This window comes from Pristiophorus japonicus, chromosome 10 (genome assembly GCF_044704955.1).
Source record: "Pristiophorus japonicus isolate sPriJap1 chromosome 10, sPriJap1.hap1, whole genome shotgun sequence".
Classification (NCBI taxonomy): Eukaryota; Metazoa; Chordata; class Chondrichthyes; family Pristiophoridae; genus Pristiophorus; species Pristiophorus japonicus.
In genome coordinates this window covers 1,447,024-1,468,841 of record NC_091986.1, presented here as the reverse complement: position 1 = coordinate 1,468,841, position 21,818 = coordinate 1,447,024, and the positions used below count along the sequence as shown (strand labels likewise).

Genomic DNA, 21,818 nt, shown 5'->3' with positions numbered 1-21,818 from the left:
CATCCCTAACTGCCCTTGAGAAGGTGGTGGTGAGCCGTCTTCTTGATCCGCTGCAGTCCGTGTGGTGAAGGTGCTCCCAACTGTTGGGGAGGGAGTGCCAGGATTTTGACCCAGTGACAATGAAGGAACGGCGATATATTTCCAAATCAGGATGGTGTGTAACTTGGAGGGGACAGTGGAGGTGGTGGTTGTAATGTCTGTAAGCTTGTAATGTTTGTAGCTCCACACTGTGGATGTGGACGTATTGTGTACTGCAAGTGCAGGGTTAATAATAAACAGCTCAGGCAGATTTCTGAAGACTTCCGAGAGAGCTGCCTGCCATGTTAGGAAGCTGTGTGTGCTGTGCTCTGTGAAGATATTACATTTGGCGATGGAAGATGGGATTTTTCGGGTGATTTAAAGCTTAAATTTTGTTGAAGGATTCAGCCAGCCGACAGAGAGACTTTGGAAGTTTCTGTCTTTGGTAAAAAGCTACAAAATCCGAGGTAAAATACAGCACACGGTGTGAACAGCTAGAGATTAAAATGACAGGTGTCTTGGGACATTTGGGAAAATATAGACATGACTGGGAACGTTTTAAAGCGTATGTGGATCGGCTAGAAATATATTTCATTGCAAATAATATAATTGAAGTTCCAGACAATGCAGTCCAGAACCGGGCTGTGTTGGAATGTAAGAAAGCGATCTTCTTATCGGAGGCAGGTCCGGCATTATATGACACTCTGGTAAATCTGCTTGTGCCTGACGAGCCAAAGGACACAACGCTTAAAGAGATTTTAACGAAGCTGGAGCAGCACTATAACCCCAAACCGTTAGAAATTGCTGAAAGCTATCGTTTCGGGATTTGGGATCGAAAGACTGATGAAACGATCAGTGATTACATCGTTGCATTAAAAAAGCTATCAATGCACTGTAATTTTGGAAACTTTCAAAACCGAGCATTACGGGATCGTTTTGTTTGTGGGGTGAAAAATGATGTGATCAGAAGGAAGTTATTGACGACGGATGACTTGACCTTTGAGATTGCTTGTCAGACAGCGAGGTCGATGAGCATGGCCGAACAATATTCCCGAGAATGAAATAATAATTACGGTCGTCAGTCAACTGAGGTAAATCACCTGCAGGTTCAAAGTAAAAGACGGGCATGGCCGAAAGTCTCAGAAACTGGAAATTCTACCAGAGCGTCGAAGTTGTGCGATAGGTGCCTGGGACAACACATTGCTCAAAGTTGTCCAAACGTGAAGGCAGAGTGTTTCTTCTGCAGGAAGACTGGGCATCTTGCGAAGGCATGCCGACTGAAGGGTAAACCAGTTTTCAAAGCTATGAGTCCAGCGTTCAAAGCTTTGAGTAGAAATCCAAAGAGACTACATAGCATGGAAGAATAACAACAGAACGAGATGTTAGAATTACATGTCAGCAGGAGCATGAGGTTAACGACAGCGATTCGGAAAGCATCAAAATCCACATCGGTGTTGCGGGATTCAAGATACCAATGGAAATTGACACGGGTGCATCCATGAGTGTAATACCAGAGTCACTATACCGTGACAAATTGCGTGATTTTCAACTGAAGAAATCCAAGATAGAGCTGCGAGGCTACTCGGGAGAGAAAATTCCTGTGGTAGGTCGTATCACCGTACTGGTGAAATATAAAGATCAATTTCAGAACTTGCCTCTAATAGTAGTGAAAGGAGACAAGTCTGCCTTACTAGGAAGAAATTGGTTGAGCTCACTGAAGCTGGATTGGAGTAAGATTTTCTGTGTGGAAGCGAGATTTTCATCAACGGATGAGGTTATCAAGAAGTATCCGAAGGTGTTCTGTGAAACAGGCAGTCCAATCCAAGGCTTCAAGGCGAGTGTCAGGGTACAGAAGGACGCTAGATCGGTTTACTGCAAGCCACGTTTCATACCATATGCACTCAAGGAGAAAGTTGAGCAAGAACTCAAAAGACTAGAGACTGAGAACATTATTTGTAAGATTCATCGATGTAATTGGGCTACACCCATTGTTGTTGTACCTAAGTCTGATGGTAAGGTAAGATTGTGTGGTGATTATAAAGTAACCGTAAACCAGGTTCTAGAGGGTAATGTCCCCAATACATAGCCGAATATAGAAGATTTGTTCACAACACTGACAGGTGGTCAGATCTTCTCAAAACTGGATCTTACGAATGCCTACTTACAGCTTGAACTAGATGAGTCGTCCAAGTCATGTTTGACTATAACTACTCATCTAGGCCGATATCAATTTAATAGGCTACCGTTTGGAGTGTCTTCCGCCCCTGCCATATTCCAAGGGGTGATGAACCAGATTTTGCAAGATATTGAAGGGGTAGTATGTTATTTGGATGACATACTAATTTCAGCACCAAATAGGCAAATTTATAATAACATATTGAATGATGTCCTCAAATGGCTAGAGAAGCACAGAGTACAAGTGTCTGCTCGTAAGTGAGAGTTATTTAAAAATTCAGTGGCGTACTTAGGGTACAAAGATGGTTTACATCCAACCATGGAAAAATTGGATGCAATTAGAAATGCACCCACTCCCAGGAATATCACTGAACTTAGTTCATTCTTGGGTCTTTTGAACTATTATGGGAAGTTCCTACCAAATTTGGCTACAGTATTACATCCTCTGAATTAACTTTAAAAAAAACAGGTCCATTGGAAGTGGTCAAAAGAATGCGATACAGCATTCAAGGAGTGTAAAAGCAAATTGGTAGAGAGCACCATGTTAGTTCATTATGACATATCTAAGGAGATTAAGCTAGCATGTGATGCCTCTCCGTATGGAGTTGGGGCAGTGATCTCTCATGTATTAAGTAGTGGTGAGGAGAGACCAATTGCTTTTGTTTCACGCACTCTTAGTGCCAGTGAGAGTAATCATGCGCAAAATGAAAGGGAAGCTTTGGCATTAATTTTTGGGGTCAAGAAGTTTCACAAATACTTGTATTGTCGTAAGTTTCCCATTGTTACGGACCATAAGCCCCTAACAGCAATCCTCCATCCAAAGTCCCCAGTTCCAACATTAGCTGCAGCCCGAATGCAGAGATGGGCTTTGATTTTGTCAGCATGTACATATGATATTGAATACAGACGATCAGCTGATCACAGTAATGCTGATGCAATGTCTAGATTGCCTTCCCCATCACAAGTTACACCCAATAGGGAAGAAGTGTTTTATTTTTCATACATTGATGAACTGCCAGTCACAGCTGAAGAGACTGGTAGAGTAAAAGAGAAGTGTGAAATTAAACCAGAAGGTGAGAGTGAAGAACCATCACCATAAATGGTTAAAGTGGTTACCAGGAAAAGTGGTGAAGATATGTGGTCCTCGCACATATCTGGTAAAGATGTTTGATAATGGACAGGTTAGGTTTGTTCATATTGATCATATTTTACCTACAGACATGGAAGGAGTTGAAGGTGGGAATGATTTAATTATTTCTGACTCATCAGATAGTTTTGATACACAAGTAGCAAATCCTAAATCTAATGTACTGGAAACAAATCCAGGAGAGAATCAGAATGAAAGTCTGAGTCCAAGTCAGGAAAACAAAGAGCCTGAAGTTAGAGTGAGTTCAAATGAAAATCCAGGAAATTCCGTGGAGGAAAACGTTCCTCAGGATGAGCCTCGAATGAGTTTAGATTCGACACCATGTTTGGAAGGTTCTGTTCGAGAGCAAAATATCCTCTTCAAAACAGAAAACAAGTGGTAAAGTTAAATTTGTAAATATGGAAAAAAAATAAGTTTATATCCTGTGTTATGTCTAAACATGGAAGTTATGTATGATGTTTGTTATAATAACTTCTTCATTAAGGAGGGAGAAGTGTAATGTCTGTAAGCTTGTAATGTTTGTAGTTCCACACTGTGGAGGTGGACGTATTGTGTACTGCAACTGCAGAGTTAATAATAAACAGAACCAGGCAGAGTCCGGAGGCTTCCGAGAGAGCTGCCTGCCATGTTAGGAAGCTGTGTGTGCTGTGCTCTGTGAAGATATCACAGTGGTGCTCCCATGTGCTTGTCCACATGCGTAGAGGTTGCGGATTTGGGAGGTGCTGCCGAAGAAGCCTTGGTGAGTTGCTGCAGTGCATCTTGTAGATGGTACGAACTGCAGCCACGGTGCGCCGGTGGTGGAGGGAGTGAATGTTTAAGGTGGTGGATGGGCTTTGGGGAGTCAGGAGGTTAGACAATTGTTGCAGAATACCCAGCCTCTGATCTGCTCTTGTAGACACAGTATTTATGTGGCTGGTCCAGTTAAGTTTCTGGTCAATGGTGACCCCCAGGATGTTGATGGTGGGGGATTCGGCGATGGTAATGTGATGGACTGACATATGAGGAGAGAATGGATCGACTAGGCTTATATTCACTGGAATTTAGAAGGATGAGAGGGGATCTCATAGAAACATATAAAATTCTGACAGGATTGGACAGGTTAGATGCAGGAAGAATGTTCCCGATGTTGGGGAAGTCCAGAACCAGGGGACACAGTCTAAGGGTAAGGGGTAAGCCATTTAGGACCGAGATGAGGAGAAACTTCTTCACTCAGAGAATTGTGAACCTGTGGAATTCCCTGCCGCAGAGAGTTGTTGATGCCAGTTCATTAGATATATTCAAGAGGGAGTTAGATGTGGCCCTTACGGCTAAGGGGATCAAGGGGTATGGAGAGAAAGCAGGAAAGGGTACTGAGGTGAATGATCAGCCATGATCTTATTGAATGGTGTTGCAGGCTCGAAGGGCCGAATGGCCTACTCCTGCACCTATTTTATATGTTTCTATGAATGTCATGGGGAGGTGACTAGACTCTCTCTTGTTGGAGATGGTCATTGCCTGGCACTTGTGTGGAGCAAATGTTACTTGCCACTTATCAGTCCGACCGTGAATGTTGTCCAGGTCTTGCTGCTTGTGGGTACGGACTCCACTTGTGAATGGAACTGAACACTGTGCAATCATCAGCGAACATCCCCACTTCTGACATGATGGAGGGAAGGTCATTGATGAAGCAACTGAAGATGGTTGGGCCGAGGACACTGCCCTGAGGAACTCCTGCAGCGATGTCCTGGGGCTGCAACAATCATCATCTTTTGTGCTGGGTATGACTCTAGCCAGTGGAGAGTTTCCCCCAATTCCCACTGACTTTAGTTTTACTCGGGCAATTTTACTTATGACACAATTCAAGTATGAACAGTCTATTTGATACTATTCTCTAAACTATCCCTATTTATAGGAAGTGCCCAAGAATGTGTCAATATTGGTTGGGGGTCCAAAAGTGTGTGTTAATATTTTTTTTTTTATATAAAAGGGTCCCCCACACAAAAACGTTTGAAAACTACGGGAGCAGCAGCACCTTTAAATTCACCCGCACTGCATCTGAGCAAAAGGAGCTTGCAGCTCGATGTTCTCCAATCTGCTCCCTTCACCATTATAAGCTGAAGTGTCCAATACAAACTTGTAGATGGTAATATTTTAAAACAAAAACTTTCACTGTTCTACAAATTAGGTAAAATAAGATGGTGCAGCATGCAACAAGAACAGAAATCCCACACCGTTGTTTCTGGAAGCACAGATTACACCCAGTCTAATGCATGCTCCAACACCCTTAGGTTCAACAAACCGTGGGGGACTAGTGGATGCACGTTTTCATTATTTTTTTTAAATCGCGAGCATGGCCAGCATTTATTGCAATCCCTCGAGAAGGTGGTGGTGAGCGGCCTTCTTGAACAGCTGCAGTCCGTGAAGTGAATGAACTCCCATGAAGTGAAGTGAATGAGTTCCAGGATTTTGACCCCGCCACGATGAAGAAACGGCGATATATATGCCCAAGTCAGGATGATATGCAACTTGGAGGTGATTGTATTAGAATGTGCCTGCTGCTCGTCTTTCTAGTTGGTGGAGGTTGTGGGCCTGGAAAGGGACTGCCGAAGACATTTTGGCGATTTCCTGCAGTGCACCCTATAGCTAGTACATACCATATAGCCTCGGTACGTCAGTGATAGAGGGAGTGAATGCTTAAGGTGGCGGATAGCGTGCAGATCAAGCGGACTGCTTTGTCCTGGATGGCGTCAAAGTTCTGACTTCTGGAGTGTTGTTGGAGCTGCACTCATCCATGCCAGTGGAGAGTATTTCCATCAGACTTGTGCCTTCTAGCTGGTGGAAAGGCTTTGGGGAGTCATGAGGTGAGTCACTCGTCGCTGAACACCCAGCCATTTGTCCAAAGCAAGTTGGTGTGTGACTTGCTCGCGGTTTTGGAGATCAAAAGACATTAAGATAGAAAGTGGGGAGATAATTGATAAACTAATCAACTTCAAGAAGATGAAACCCCTGGATTATGGCTGCACATATTAAAAGAAGTTAGGGAAGAGATTGCAGAGGCACTATTATATGTGTGTAAAGAATCATTAGAAAAGGAAATAGTGCCAATGGATTTGCAGATACAAGAACATAAGAATTAGGAGCAGGCTTAGGCCATTCGGCCCCTCGAGCCTGCTTCGCCATTCAATATCATGGCAGATCTTCTACCTCAACTTCACTTTCCTGCACTAACCCCATATCTCTTGATTCCCTTAATATCCAAAATCTATCGATCTCTGTCTTGAATATACTCAAGGACTGAGCCTCCACAGCCCTCTGGGGTAGAGAATTCCAAAGATTCACCACCCTCTGAGTGATGAAGTTTCTCCTCATCTCAGTCCTAAATGGCCGACCCCTTATTCTGACACTGTGACCTCTGGTTCTAGACTCCCCAGCCAGGGAAACATCCTCCCTGCATCTACCCTGTCAAGCCCTGAAAGAATTGTGTATGTTTCAATGAGATCACCTCTCATTCTTCTAAACTCTCGACTAGACAGGCCTCGTCTGCTCAATCTCTCTTCATAGGACAATCCCCCCATCCCAGGAATCAGTCTGGTGAACCTTCATTGCACTCCCTCTGAGGCAAGTATATCCTTCCTCAGGTAAGGAGACTAAAACTGTACACAATACTCCCGGTGCGGTCTCACCAGGGCCAGATATAATTGCAGTCAGACATCTTGTACTTACTCTTGTACTTAAATCCTCTTGTCATAAAGGCCAACATACCATTTGCTTTCTTAATTGCTTGCTGTACCTGCAGGTTAACTTTCAGTGATTGGTGTACAAGGAAACCCAGGTCCCTCTGAACACCAACATTTCCCAATCTCTCACCATTTAAAAAATACTGTTTTTCTATTTTTCCTACCAAAGTGGATAACTTCACATTTCCCCACGTTATATTCCATTAGCCATGTCCTTGCCCACTCACTTAGCCTGTCTATATCCCCTTGAAGCCTCTTTGCATCCTCCTCACAACTTACATTCCCACCTAGCTTTGTATCATCAGCAAACTTGGATATATTACATTTGGTCCCCTCATCCAAATCATTGATACAGATTGTGAATAGCTGGGGCCCAAGCACTGATCCCTGCGGTACCCCACTAGTTACAGCCTGCCAACCTGAAAATGACCCGTTTATTCCTACTCTCTGTTTCGGTCTGTTAACCAATCCTCAATCCATACGAGTATATTACCCTCAATCCCATGAGCCCTAAGTTTGTTGAATAACCTCTTGTGTGGCACCTTATTGAATGTCTTCTTCAAAATCCAAATACACCACATCCACTGGTTCCCCCCTGATCTATTCTGCCCGTTACAACCTCAAAAAACTCTGATTCGTCAAACATGATTTCATAAGTCCTTGTTGATTCTGCCCAATCCTATTATTATTTTCTAGGTACCCTGTTATCACGTCCTTAATAATAGATTCTAGTATTTTCCCTACTACTGATGTCAGGCTAACTGGTCTGTAGTTCCCCACTTTCTCTCTCCCTACTTTCTTGAATAGCGGTGTTACATTAGCCACCTTCCAATCCGCGGGGACCATTCTAGAATCTACAGAATTTTTAAAAAGACAACAATGCATCCACTATCTCTATAGCCACCTCTTTCAAAACCCTAGATATAGGCCATCAGGTCCAGGGGATTTATCGGCTTTCAGTCCCATTAATTTCTCCAGTACTATTTTTTTTTACTAATACGAATTTTTCTCAGTTCCTCATTCTCGCTAGACCCTTGGTTCTCCACTATTTCCAGGAGGTTTTTTGCGTCTTCTTCCGTGAAGACAGACACAAAGTATTTGTTTAATTTCTCTGCCATTTCCTTATTCCCCATTATAATTTCTCCTGTCTCAGCCTGTAAGGGACCCACATTTACTTTTGCTAATCTTTTCCTTTTTACATACCTATAGAAGCTTTTACAGTCTGTTTTTATGTCTCTCGCTAGTTTACTCTCATTCTATTTTCCCTTTTTCAATTTCTTGGTCCTTTGCTGAATTCTAAAATAATCCCAATCCTCAAACTCACTGCTCTTTTTGGCTAAATTGTAAGCCTCTTCCTTTGATCTAATACTATCTTTAACTTCCCTTGTTAGCCACGGTTGGATCACTTTTCCTGTGGGGTTTTTGTGCCTTAAAGAAATGTATGTTTGTTGTAAATTATGTATTAATTCTTTAAACACTAGCCATTGCTGGTCTACCATCATACCTTTTAATGTAGTTTGCCAATCTACCTTAGCCAACTCTCCCCTCATACCTACGTAGTTTGCTTTGTTTAGATTTAAGACCTTAGTTTCGTATTTGACTGAATCGCTTTCAAATTTGATATAAAATTCTATTATATTATGGTCACTCTTCCCTAAGGGCCCTTTACTACAAGGTTATTAATTAACCCTTTCTCATTGCACAATACCTGATCTAAAATAGCCTGTTCCCTGGTTGGTTCCTCAATGTACTGATCTAGAAATCTATCTTGTATATGTTCCATGAACTTGTCCTCCACACTGTTACTGCAAATTTGGTTTGCCCAGTCTATATATAGATTAAAGTCCCCCATGATTACTATATTCCTCTTGTTACATGCGTCTCTGATTTCCTGATTTATACTCTGCCCTACATTACAACTACTGTTTGGGGGCCTGTAAACATCTCCCACCAATGTTTCCTGCCCCTTAGCTCCACCCAAACTGATTCTACTTCTTGATTTTCGGAGCCAGAACCCTTTCTGTCTGCTGTCTTTTTCCATTTTGCCTCTCTCTTCTAAAAGTTAAGTATCCTGGAATATTTAGTTTGCAACCGTGGTCACTTTGCAACCATGTCTCTGTAATGGCTATTGTATCAAACCTATTAATTTCTATCTGCGCTATGAATTCATCTATTTTGTTGCGACAACTAATGTAATTCCTATATTTAAAAAGGGAGATAGAACAGGTCCTGGCAACTGTAGACCAGTTTGCTTAACGTTGTTGGTAGGAAAGATAATGGAATCTCTACTCGACGATAAAATAGAAATACATCTAAAAACGGATCACACAATAAAGAGCAGGCAGTACAAATTTCAAAAGGGAAGGTCATGCTTGACCATCCTTATTGAATTCTTTGAAGTAACAGAAAAAGTAGTCAAGGGTAATGCAAAATGTAATGTATTTGGATTTTAAAAAGGCTTTCAATGAGATATCGCGTAGACGACCAATGATCAAGGTCAGAGCGTGTGAAGCAACATTCCCTTTAAGCTGCTCTGAAGGTCCTGTGCTGCGAATGAGTCAGCTTTTAAATAGAAAAACCGTGCATGCATGGAATTCTGAATGGCCCGCGCAGCCCATTAAAGGGGCCGCAAGATCCAAAAACAAAGAGGGAACATTGGTGTGGAGAAAGGATAGCAAGTAGGCTACAAACAAACAAAGCAGAGATTAAGGGGCGGATTTTCCGGGTTTTTCGCCTTGGAGCGGCGGCAGTGAGGTCTTCTGGGAGGCGGTCAGCCTCCAGCGCCCCACGGGGGTTTTCGGGCCCGGTTTTGTGGCGGCGCAGAGCAGCACCACCCAAAGAGCTGCGCCGGCAAATAATATCCCTGGTTGCTTTTTGAGTCCCGCCCGACCCGCAGAGCGCCCCGCAGTGACCGCCTGGGAAATCGGGCGGGGAACCTATACCGGCTGCAGAGAGCTAAGTAATGCCATCCTAAGGTAAATAGAATTGTTTTTTCTTTTAATTTTGTTTGCGATTTATGTTGTGGTGGCATGTGCTATGTATTGGGAATGTTTTTGTGGGGGTTTTTTTCCCTCCCCAGCCTCTCTCGGAGCGGACCTGGGCCAACTCTTTAGCTCGGGATTTTCCCATGCTCAGCCGGCCTAGTGCCCAAGAGAGGTGTACAACGCCTCCCTTAGCGCTGCTCCCCCTGACTCAGGGCCCAGCTGCCCAATGTTACTGACTGAGGCACAAACTGTTCCCGGGCGCTAACTTTACCGCCCCGCCGCCATTACCGCCCCGAAATCAGCAAAGCCCAAAATCCTGCCCCAAGGGCAAAAAGTGGAATCCATAAGGATTGATGCTGGGACCACTGTTGTTCACAATTTACATCAATGATTTGGTTTGGGAAATCGGAAGTACAATTTCAAAATTGGCAAGAGACACCAAATTGGCAGGTGAAGTTAATACAAAGGGAGTATGTGACAAAAAACAGAAAAGCATTAATAAACCTGCAGAATGGGCGTGTAATTGGCAAATGAATTTCAATATAGTTAAGTGTCAGAGGTGCATTTTGGTAGGAAGAATAAGGAGGCTACATACTTCTTGGATAATAAGAGTCCAAATGGGGTATACGGACAAGTTGATGGTACGGACGGTACAGAGACATGGATCACTAAAAGTAGCAACGCAGATTAATAAAAGACTTGCATTTATATCGCATCTTTCACGACCACCAGAAGTCCCAAAGCGTTTTACAGCCAATGAAGTACTTTTTGAAGTATTGTGATGTAGGAAATGCGGCAGCCAATTTGCGCACAGCAAGCTCCCACAAACAGCAACGTGACATTGACCAGATAATCTGTATATTTGTATAAGGCCATAAAAAAGGCCAACCAAGTACTGGCGTTCATTTCTAGAGGGCTAGAAATAAAAAGCAGAGAAGTTATGTTAAACTTGTATAGAATTTTGGTTGGACCACACTTGAGGTCTCCATGTTATAAAAAGGATACAGTGGCACTGGAGAAGGTGCAATAAAGATTAAGGGTAATACCAGAAATTAGAGAATATATTTGTTATATGTGTAACTGTATAATACTTGCCACCAGAGGGCGCAACTGTTGGAGTCCCAATGGTCACCTGCACACACGTGCAGGGCCAGTATAAAAGTTTGGCTGCCATGTTGTTTAGGCACTCTGGAGTTGTAATAAAGACTGAGGTCACACTAGGTTTAGCTCACAGTACTCAGTACTCGTGGAGTCCTTCCATACACAACAATATTTATCAGGAAAGGCTGAACAGGCTGGGGTTCTTTTCTCCAGAAAAGTGAAGGTTGAGGAGTGACCTGGTAGAGGTCGTCAAGATATTGAAAGGGTTTGATAGGGTAGACAAAGAGAAAATGCTGCCACTTGTGGGGAAGACCAAAACTAGGCGCCATAAATGTGAAATAGTCACTAAATGATCCAATAGGGAATTCAGGAGAACCTTCTTTACCCATGATGTGGAATGCACTGCCACAAGGAGTAGTTGATGAGTAATAGATGGATGCATTTAAGGGGAAGTTAGATAAGCACATGAGGGAGAAGGGAATAGGACAAAGGGTCACAGGCCTGAAACGTTTGTCCCACAGATATTATAGAAAGATATGCTAATAGGGCGAGATGAAGAGGGGTGCAAGGAGGCTCGTGTGGAGCATAAATGCCAGAATAGACAAGTAGAGTCGAATGACCCGTTTCTGTTCTGTAGACTCTATGGGGCCGGATTTTAGGCATTTGGGGCGACAATGGAGGCGGGACGGGAATGTTAGCGGCCGGGAATAGGTTGTGCTTTAGTAAGGAAGTTTGGGCATCTGGGCCCTGCGTTAGGGGGTACAGCGCAAAGGGAGGCAGTGAAAGACAACTTTCGAGGCGCAAGGACGGGAAACTTGTGAACTACAGAGGCAGGCCATTTGTGCTCCAAGAGGCCCCTTGGGGCGGGGGGGGGGAAACCTTAAAATAAAACACACACAAACATTGGCCACACTACAACACAAATCGCTAAAAATATTACAAGAACTAACACTGACCTTTCCAGCACTGTACCTTCCTCACTGTCGCCAACATGGCCGCACCCCTCATTTCCCAGGCGGTCATTGCGAAGCGCGATTCCAGGCGGACGGGTCGGGTTCGAGTTAAAACTCGGACAGTGTCTCAACGAGAGGTGGTGCACACCCGGCACAGCTCTCCCCACTGAGCATCGCCACAAAACCCCACTGAGGATCGCCGCCCCATTTCACACCACTCCGGGGCAAAACCCGGAGCGCAAAGGACCGGAAAATCCAGCCCCATGTAACTTCTGCTCCTCAATTTTCATACAACATCTGTAGTAGATGCAATAGTCATTGTGGGTGGAAAATGACTGCAGATTAGGAGTCCTTACTGTCTTCTCTGCCAAAGGCCAACAATTGGGCACTTGCCCAAAACTAAAACTACTTGTTTTTGAGAAAAGGAGTAATAAACTTAAGGTGAGCATACAAGGTAATTCTAAAGATAGTGGGATTGAATTTCTGAGGGGTTTTCCTGATTTCCAGCTATAATTTCAGCAGAAGATCAGGGAAACTCTGCAGCAATTTTGTAAAAGCCATTTATACTGTTACTGCAGGATTTTGTTGATCTTCTGTCGTTGTTATAGTTGGGGATTGGGAGAAACCTGCGGAAATTTTAACCTAGTACTTTTCCTAAAACAATTATATTTAAAAGTATATAATAAACATCAAAATATGAGCGGGATGATTTTCCTTCGGGCCTTTGACAGGTACAATTTACCCAAGGAGAGAGGTACCCGGGATTTTCCTGACCTGGGCACACACCTGGCGTGCGACTGGCTATCTTTCGAATGGGACGTTAAATTGAGGCCGTATCTGGTCTCTCAGGTGGACATAAAAGATCCCTTGAGACTATTTCAGAAGAGCATCTCTCCAATCCTGGCCAATATTTCTCCCCCAACGAACACCACAAAAACAGATTATCTGGTCATCATCACATTGCTGTTTATGGGAGCTTGCTGTGCGCAAATTGTTGTAATATAAGAAACATGGCAGCCAGTGACTACACTTCAAAAAGTACTTAATTGGCTGTGAAGCACTTTGGGACGTTCTGAGATCGTGTAAGATGCTATATAAATGCAAGTCTTTCTTTTCTGAATGTTGCTACAGAGCTGCCACCAGAAGAACCGTTGGCCCAAACATTGCCCTTCCCCCTCCAGACAATCATCCAAAAAAAATGTTAAAAAACTTTTTCTCTCCGGTCATCTTTGTGTTGCCCTGGGAGCCCTTCAGACCCTTTGGTCTGGGGATGGTCCCAGCTAGTGCCTCACTACCAAGTTTCTTTGGGTGCACATCACAGGCAGAAGTGGAAAGTGAGCCGGAAACCCAGGAATGCCCCTTCCACCCTCATTAATAGAGTTAAACAAGCCCTATTTTGAGCACAGGTCCAGTTACAACAGATTGGGAGATCCCAGGACAGCTTTGTTGGGTGGATAACAAATCCAACATGTCTGTCACCAGTTCCCCTTTGATGCACCTGGAAATTGAGTACTTCTCAGTCTCAACAAAAGGAAATCTCACCTAAGGCATCTAAAGTTAGGTTAAGCTCATAAGGACACGACATAGATAGCAGCTATAAAAGAAAACACAGTACAGTAAGTTGGTGTGCAAGCTGGAGGCTACTTCGGTTGTGGCAAGAGACCAGGGAGAAGAAATTCCTCGGCGCCCCGATTGGGGGCGGTAACCCGTTTGGGGCGGGACTTCCTGCGCCCGGTGGGGAAGTCCCGCCCCTAGCTGCGAAACTGCGGTTACCGCCCCTCACAATCTCGCGTGCTCTACTTCCTCTTGGGGCGGGTCCCGGGGAGATGCTGGGGCGCAATCGTCAATGCTACGCGGGTGCTCAGTGTAGCACTGACACAGTTCAACTTCTCTCCCCTTTGCTTAAAGGGGTGGGCCACTGCGTACTCTGCACAGTCTGCGAGGGCCTCCACTCAGCCACCAGGGCAGCGTGGTGCCGAGGCTACAGCCCGGCATCCAAAACGGAGTGCCGGGCTGCACCATGGTGGCCTGGACCATGCAAGGGGCGAAGAAGTCGGGTCGACCGGTGAGTTTGTAGAACTACAAAGATGGCGACACGGCACTCACAACCTCCCATCTCACCCAGCGAGTGGAGTCGCCGAGCACACCGATGACATCATCGCCGGTTATGTGGCGGCCCGGTTTGGCGGTTCCAGGTTGGCAGGCTGCAACTAGTGGGGTACCGCAAGGATCAGTGCTGGGGCCTCAGCTATTTACAATCTATATTAGTGATCTTGATCAAGGGACCGAGTGTAAAGAATGCAATTTGCTGATGATACAAAGCTAGGTGGGACAGTAAACTGTGCGAAGAACACAAAGCAACTGCAAAGGGATATAGCTAGACTAAGTGAGTGAGCAAAGGAGTATAACATAGGGAAATGTGAGGTCGGAAGGATAGAAAAACAGAATATTTTTTAAAAAGGTGAGAAACTTTTACAATTTGGTGTTCAGAAAGATTTGGGTGTCCTCTGGCAAGAAGCACAGAAAGCTCGCATGCAGGTACAGCAAGCAATAAAGGCGGCAAATGGTATGTTGGAGAGGGATTTTCCAAGATTTTTTTCCCCAATTGGCCTGGGTTTTTAAACTGTTTCTTTGCCTCTCCCAGGAGATCACATGACTCCAGGTGGGGTGGAGTAAAAAATATTGCGATACATGGGGTATCGCAGTTGTGTGGGGCGGACTGGTTGGGCCAGATGCTCTTTACCTGTCTGTCATTGTTCATAGGTTTATATGTAATCTTCAGGGCTGCTGACTGAGGGCCGTGTGGCTCTTTGTCGGCCGGCACAGACACAATGGGCCGAAATGGCCTCCTTCTGTGCTGTAAATTTCTATGTTTCTATGTCATTGCAAGGAGGTTGGTGTATAGAAACATAGAAACATAGAAAATAGGTGCAGGAGCAGGCCATTCAGCCCTTCCAGCCTGCACCGCCATTCAATGAGTTCATGGCTGAACATGAAAGTTCAGTACCCCCTTCCTGCTTTCTCGCCATAACCCTTGATCCCCCGAGTAGTAAGGACTTCATCTAACTCCCTTTTGAATATATTTAGTGAATTGGCCTCAACTACTTTTTGTGGTAGAGAATTCCACAGGTTCACCACTCTCTGGGTGAAGAAGTTTCTCCTCATCTCGGTCCTAAATGGCTTACCCCTTATCCTCAGACTGTGACCCCTGGTTCTGGACTTCCCCAACATTGGGAACATTCTTCCTGCATCTAACCTGTCTAAACCCGTCAGAATTTTAAACGTTTCTATGAGGTCCCCTCTCATTCTTCTGAACTCCAGTGAATATAAGCCCAGTTGATCCAGTCTTTCTTGATAGATCAGTCCCGCCATCCCGGGAATCAGTCTGGTGAATCTTCGCTGCACTCCCTCAATAGCAAGAATGTCCTTCCTCAAGTTAGGAGACCAAAACTGTACACAATACTCCAGGTGTGGCCTCACCAAGGCCCTGTACAACTGTAGCAACACCTCCCTGCCCCTGTATTCAAATCCCCTCGCTATGAAGGCCAACATGCCATTTGCTTTCTTAACCGCCTGCTGTACCTGCATGCTAACCTTCAATGACTGATGTACCATGACACCCAGGTCTCGTTGCACCTTCCCTTTTCCTAATCTGTCACCATTCAGATAATAGTCTGTCTCTCTGTTTTTACCACCAAAGTGGATAACCTCACATTTATCCACATTATACTTCATCTGCCATGCATTTGCCCACTCACCTAACCTATCCAAGTCACTCTGCAGCCTCATAGCATCCTCCTCGCAGCTCACACTGCCACCCAACTTAGTGTCATCCGCAAATTTGGAGATACTGCATTTAATCCCCTCGTCTAAATCATTAATGTACAATGTAAACAGCTGGGGCCCCAGCACAGAACCTTGCGGCACCCCACTAGTCACTGCCTGCCATTCTGAAAAGTACCCGTTTACTCCTACTCTTTGCTTCCTGTCTGACAACCAGTTCTCAATCCACGTCAGCACACTATCCCCAATCCCATGTGCTTTAACTTTGCACATTAATCTCTTGTGTGGGACCTTGTCAAAAGCCTTCTGAAAGTCCAAATATACCACATCAACTGGTTCTCCTTTGTCCACTTTACTGGAAACATCCTCAAAAAATTCCAGAAGATTTGTCAAGCATGATTTCCCTTTCACAAATCCATGCTGACTTGGACCTATCATGTCACCATTTTCCAGATGCACTGCTATGACATCCTTAATAATTGATTCCATCATTTTACCCACTACTGAGGTCAGGCTGACCGGTCTATAATTCCCTGTTTTCTCTCTCCCTCCTTTTTTAAAAAGTGGGGTTACATTGGCTACCCTCCACTCCATAGGAACTGATCCAGAGTCAATGGAATGTTGGAAAATGACTGTCAATGCATCCGCTATTTCCAAGGCCACCTCCTTAAGTACTCTGGGATGCAGTCCATCAGGCCCTGGGGATTTATCGGCCTTCAATCCCATCAATTTCCCCAACACAATTTCCCGACTAATAAAGATTTCCCTCAGTTCCCCCTCCTTACTAGACCCTCTGACCCCTTTTATATCCGGAAGGTTGTTTGTATCCTCCTTAGTGAATACCGAACCAAAGTACTTGTTCAATTGGTCTGCCATTTCTTTGTTCCCCGTTATGACTTCCCCTGATTCTGACTGCAGGGGACCTACGTTTGTCTTTACTAACCTTTTTCTCTTTACATACCTATAGAAACTTTTGCAATCCACCTTAATGTTCCCTGCAAGCTTCTTCTCGTACTCCATTTTCCCTGCCCTAATCAAACCCTTTGTCCTCCTTTGCTGAGTTCTAAATTTCTCCCAGTCCCCAGGTTCGCTGCTATTTCTGGCCAATTTGTATGCCACTTCCTTGGCTTTAATACTATCCCTGATTTCCCTAGATAGCCACGGTTGAGCCACCTTCCCTTTTTTATTTTTACGCCAGACAGGAATGTACAATTGTTGTAATTCATCCATGCAGTCTCTAAATGTCTGCCATTGCCCATCCACAGTCAACCCCCTAAGTATCATTCGCCAATCTATCCTAGCCAATTCACGCCTCATACCTTCAAAGTTACCCTTCTTTAAGTTCTGGACCATGGTCTCTGAATTTACTGTTTCATTCTCCATCCTAATGCAGAATTCCACCATATTATGGTCACTCTTCCCCAAGGGGCCTCGCACAATGAGAGTAAGGAAGTCTTGCTACAATTGTACAGGGCCTTGGTGAGACCACGCCTGGTGTACTGTGCACAGTTTTGGTCTCCTTATCTAAGGAAGGATATACTTACCTGGGAGGCGGTACCACGAAGGCTCACTAGATTGATTCCTGGGATGAGAGATTGTGTAGAATGGGTATATGGTCTCTGGAGTCTAGAAGAATGAGAGATGATCTCATTGGACCGTACAAGATTCTAAAGGAGATTGACAGGGTAGATGCTGAGAGGTTGTTTCCACCGGGCTGGAGTGTCTAAAACTAGGGGGCACAGTCTCTGGATAAGGGGTCATTTAAGTGAGATGAGGAGGAATTTCTTCACTCAGAGGGCTGTGAATTTTTGGAATCCTCTGCCCCAGAAGGCTGTGGATGTGAAGTCATTGAGTATATTCAAGGTTTAGATAGATAGATTTTTGGACGCTCGGGGAATCGAGGGATATGGGGATCAGACAGCCAAGTGGAGTTGAGGTAGAAGATCAGCCATGATCTTACTGCATGGCGGAGTAGGCTCCAGCGGCCGTTTGGCCAACTCCTGCTCCTATTTCTTGTGTTGTTATGAAGAATAAGGTGTGAAGTGTTGTGGTTTTTGAATAGAGGAATGCTGAGCTCAAGGACAACTAGTTGTGCACGAGTACATATGCAGGGAAGAAAAATCCCTGGAAGATATGTTCCACAAGCTGGTCACCCCACAGGTGATGAGGAATAGTTAAGCAGAGTGAGAAAGTGATTAACCACCTACATGGAAATGTGGATGCAACCGATGAAGCATTAAAACAACAACTTGTATTTATATAGCGTCTTTAGTGTAAACGTCTTACGGCGCTTCACAGAAACATTCCGCCAGTCTGGGTTCGTTAGTTCTTGACATCTTTGATGATGATCAGGACAAGTATGATGACAATGACATGTCGCAATGTGTGGGGAAAATAGTGACGTGATTCAGCAGAACAGGCATGTGTGCTCGTGATAAGGAAAATCCGTAATTTTTGGATAGGCAGCCTGATCAGCAGTCGGGGCTAAAGGTTGTGTATTAAGCCACAATAAACTACACAGCAGATGGTGAACAAACTTTTGGAAAAGGAGGGATCATATACCCTTTCATGGCATATACCTTTTGCCTTATCTATTTCTTGGTTTCACAAACTTTGAAAAGGTGCTCAAAATGGGCAAAAGTTGTGAATAATCTTCCTAGTACTGATTCAGGATCACTCCAACAATTCAAAGCACACCATAGATTTCAAGAGAACCATCCTTACCAGTAAGACAACCACCAGTCCTGAAGTACATAGGATACCTGCAGCAGAGGGAGACAAGATCGAAGAGTCAGGATTGAAAAGATAAGTTATAATATTTAAAAGGTCATGTGATTAAACATGGTCTCCAATAATGAATGTCGAGGATAGCAATCTTGTATAATACAAATTAGATTTCTCTACACTTCACGCCCCCTCCCCAGCCAAGGTTTGCACAGCTATATTTACTATTCAACTTTAAAAAAAGGCCACAGCAGTTCTTTGTGGAAATAAACAATTCTCTATTTTCTCAGATTATCTGGATGTTCATTTTAAAACATGAGAGCTGCAGATGGAGCCGAGGTGAAATGGAGCATAGCTAGAAAATTGGCAAAAGTAAAATCATGACGACCATACAGCATTACAGCTACGGGCTAGAAATTCCATTATTACCTCACCGCCCATACCTCAGCGGTATTGCGGCAGTGTACACTGATCGAGTTTTTAGTGTCACCGGACTACCGCTAAAAGCCTGAGCCACGGTGGCGGCAGATATCGGGCGGCAGCGGTGTGCTTCGTCGTGTAAGGCTGGCGTTCGCGACAATGGCCCTTCTGCACATACGCAATTTATTTTTCTCATAGTTAAGTATTTCCTGCGATTCGGGGGCAGGGGTCGCCCACACACGCACGAGAGACACAGAGAGAGGAGACTGCGTGCTAGAATTTTCGAAGCTACAACAGACAATTAACTGCAATATATTAGTTTTTTTGAGTTTCCAGCCAAAATTTTCTGCATTTATTTGCAATTATCTATAATATATTGATTATATTGAATATATATATTATATACACACACACAATCTCCATCAGAAAATAATGGAGAGGGAAGATGAGGGAGAGGGTGAACGTCATCATCATAGGCAGTCCCTCGAAATCGAGGAAGACTTGCTTCCACTCTAAAAGTGAGTACTCAGGTGACTGAACAGTCCAATACGGGAATTACAGTCTCTGTCACAGGTGGGACAGACAGTGGTTGAAGGAAAGGGTGGGTGGGGAGTCTGGTTTGCCGCACGCTCCTTCCGCTGCCTGCGCTTGTTTTCTGCATGCTCTCGGCGATGAGACTCGAGGTAGGAGGATGGAAGAGGGCCAAGCGTTTCTCCTGAGGTGGAGGCAAGGTGGGCTCAATTGACCCGGGGTGGACGTGGGAAACCCACCCCAGCGTCTACCAGAGAACATGGTCCGAGATTTCGGAGGCGGTGTCCTCGGTCGCCCAGGATTTTCGGGTGGCAAGCTAGTGCCGCAAGCGCTGGAACAACATTGTTTTGTCTGCGAGAGTAAGTAATAACTTTAATCATGCACTGACTCATTACTTAAAATGCAAATCTGCCACATTGTAATGTTGGTAAGCTTGGTGTCACGCTTTATTTCCCATAAACAATCTTATTAGAATGGTTTTCAGTACTTAGAGGTGTGCATCTTGCATCACTTGCATCCTAACGGTACATTAATGGGACATTGAGGAAAGGATGGCTAATTGTGGATGTCAATCGGTGTGTTCCGTAATAGTACCTGGGCAATGAGCTTATACCATATTTGCAGAAAAAAATCTTCCAATCGTGCCGAGCGTTGGCGCATGGGTGGAGGGCCACCAAACCTGACTGAACGGTCAGCCATCGAAGGAGCGCATAATCGCTCGACCATAAGGCTCCGAGTAAAGGATCCCCTCGGAATGAATGATCATAGCATGGTTGAATTTCAAATCCAGATGGAGGGTGAGAAAGTTGGATCTCTAACATCAGTAGTGGGTAAAATGATGGAATCAATTATTAAGGATGTCATAGCAGTGCATTTGGAAAGAGGTGACATGATAGGTCCAAGTCAGCATGGATTTATGAAAGAGAAATCATGCTTGACAAATCTTCTGGAATTTTTTGAGGATGTTTCCAGTAGAGTAGACAAGGAAGAACCAGTTGATGTGGTGTATTTGGACTTTCAGAAGGCTTTCGACAAGGTCCCACACAAGAGATTAATGTGCAAAGTTAAAGCACATGGGATTGGGGGTAGTGTGCTGACGTGGATTGAAAACTGGTTGTCAGACAGGAAGCAAAGAGTAGGAGTAAATGGGTACTTTTCAGAATGGCAGGCAGTGACTAGTGGGGTACCACAAGGTTCTGTGCTGGGGCCCCAGCTGTTTACACTGTACATTAATGATTTAGACGAGGGGATTAAATGTAGTATCTCCAAATTTGCGGATGACACTAAGTTGGGTGGCAGCGTGAGCTGCGAGGAGGATGCTATGAGGCTGCAGAGTGACTTGGATAGGTTAGGTGAGTGGGCAAATGCATGGCAAATGAAGTATAATGTGGATAAATGTGAGGTTATCCACTTTGGTGGTAAAAACAGAGAGACAGACTATTATCTGAATGGTGACAGATTAGGAAAAGGGGAGGTGCAACGAGACCTCGGTGTCATGGTACATCAGTCATTGAAGGTTGGCATGCAGGTACAGCAGGCGGTTAAGAAAGCAAATGGCATGTTGGCCTTCATAGTGAGGGGATTTGAGTACAGGGGCAGGGAGGTGTTACTACAGTTGTACAGGGCCTTGGTGAGGCCACACCTGGAGTATTGTGTACAGTTTTGGTCTCCTAACTTGAGGAAGGACATTCTTGCTATTGAGGGAGTGCAACGAAGGTTCACCAGACTGATTCCCGGGATGGCGGGACTGACATATCAAGAAAGACTGGATCAACTGTGCTTGTATTCACTGGAATTCAGAAGAATGAGAGGGGATCTCATAGAAACGTTTAAAATTCTGACGGGTTTAGACAGGTTAGATGCAGGAAGAATGTTCCCAATGTTGGGGAAGTCCAGAACCAGGGGTCACAGTTTAAGGATAAGGGGTAAGCCATTTAGGACCGAGATGAAGAGAAACTTCTTCACACAGAGAGTGGTGAACCTGTGGAATTCTCTACCACAGAAAGTTGTTGAGGCCAATTCACTAAATATATTCAAAAAGGAGTTAGATGTAGTCCTTACTACTAGGGGGATCAAGGGGTATGGCGAGAAAGCAGGAATGGGGTACTGAAGTTGCATATTCAGCCATGAACTCATTGAATGGCGTTGCAGGCTCGAAGGGCCTATTTTCTATGTTTCTATGTTACTTGTGCATGAAACACAAAAGGATAGTATGCAGGTACATCAAGTGATCAGGAAGGCCAATGGTATCTTGGCCTTTATTGCA

At 44.5% G+C, this 21,818-nt stretch overlaps 1 protein-coding gene across 1 annotated transcript in view; it reads right to left on the bottom strand.

Annotated features, from left to right (window-relative positions):
- The window catches only part of abcc4 (ATP binding cassette subfamily C member 4 (PEL blood group)), a 443,243-nt gene that overhangs the window by 192,605 nt on the left and 228,820 nt on the right, over window positions 1-21,818 (bottom strand). The window contains exon 16 of the mRNA XM_070892652.1: window positions 18,602-18,639. Within this exon, the coding sequence (XP_070748753.1) occupies window positions 18,602-18,639 (38 nt within the window). The remainder of the gene's footprint in view (window positions 1-18,601; window positions 18,640-21,818) is intronic.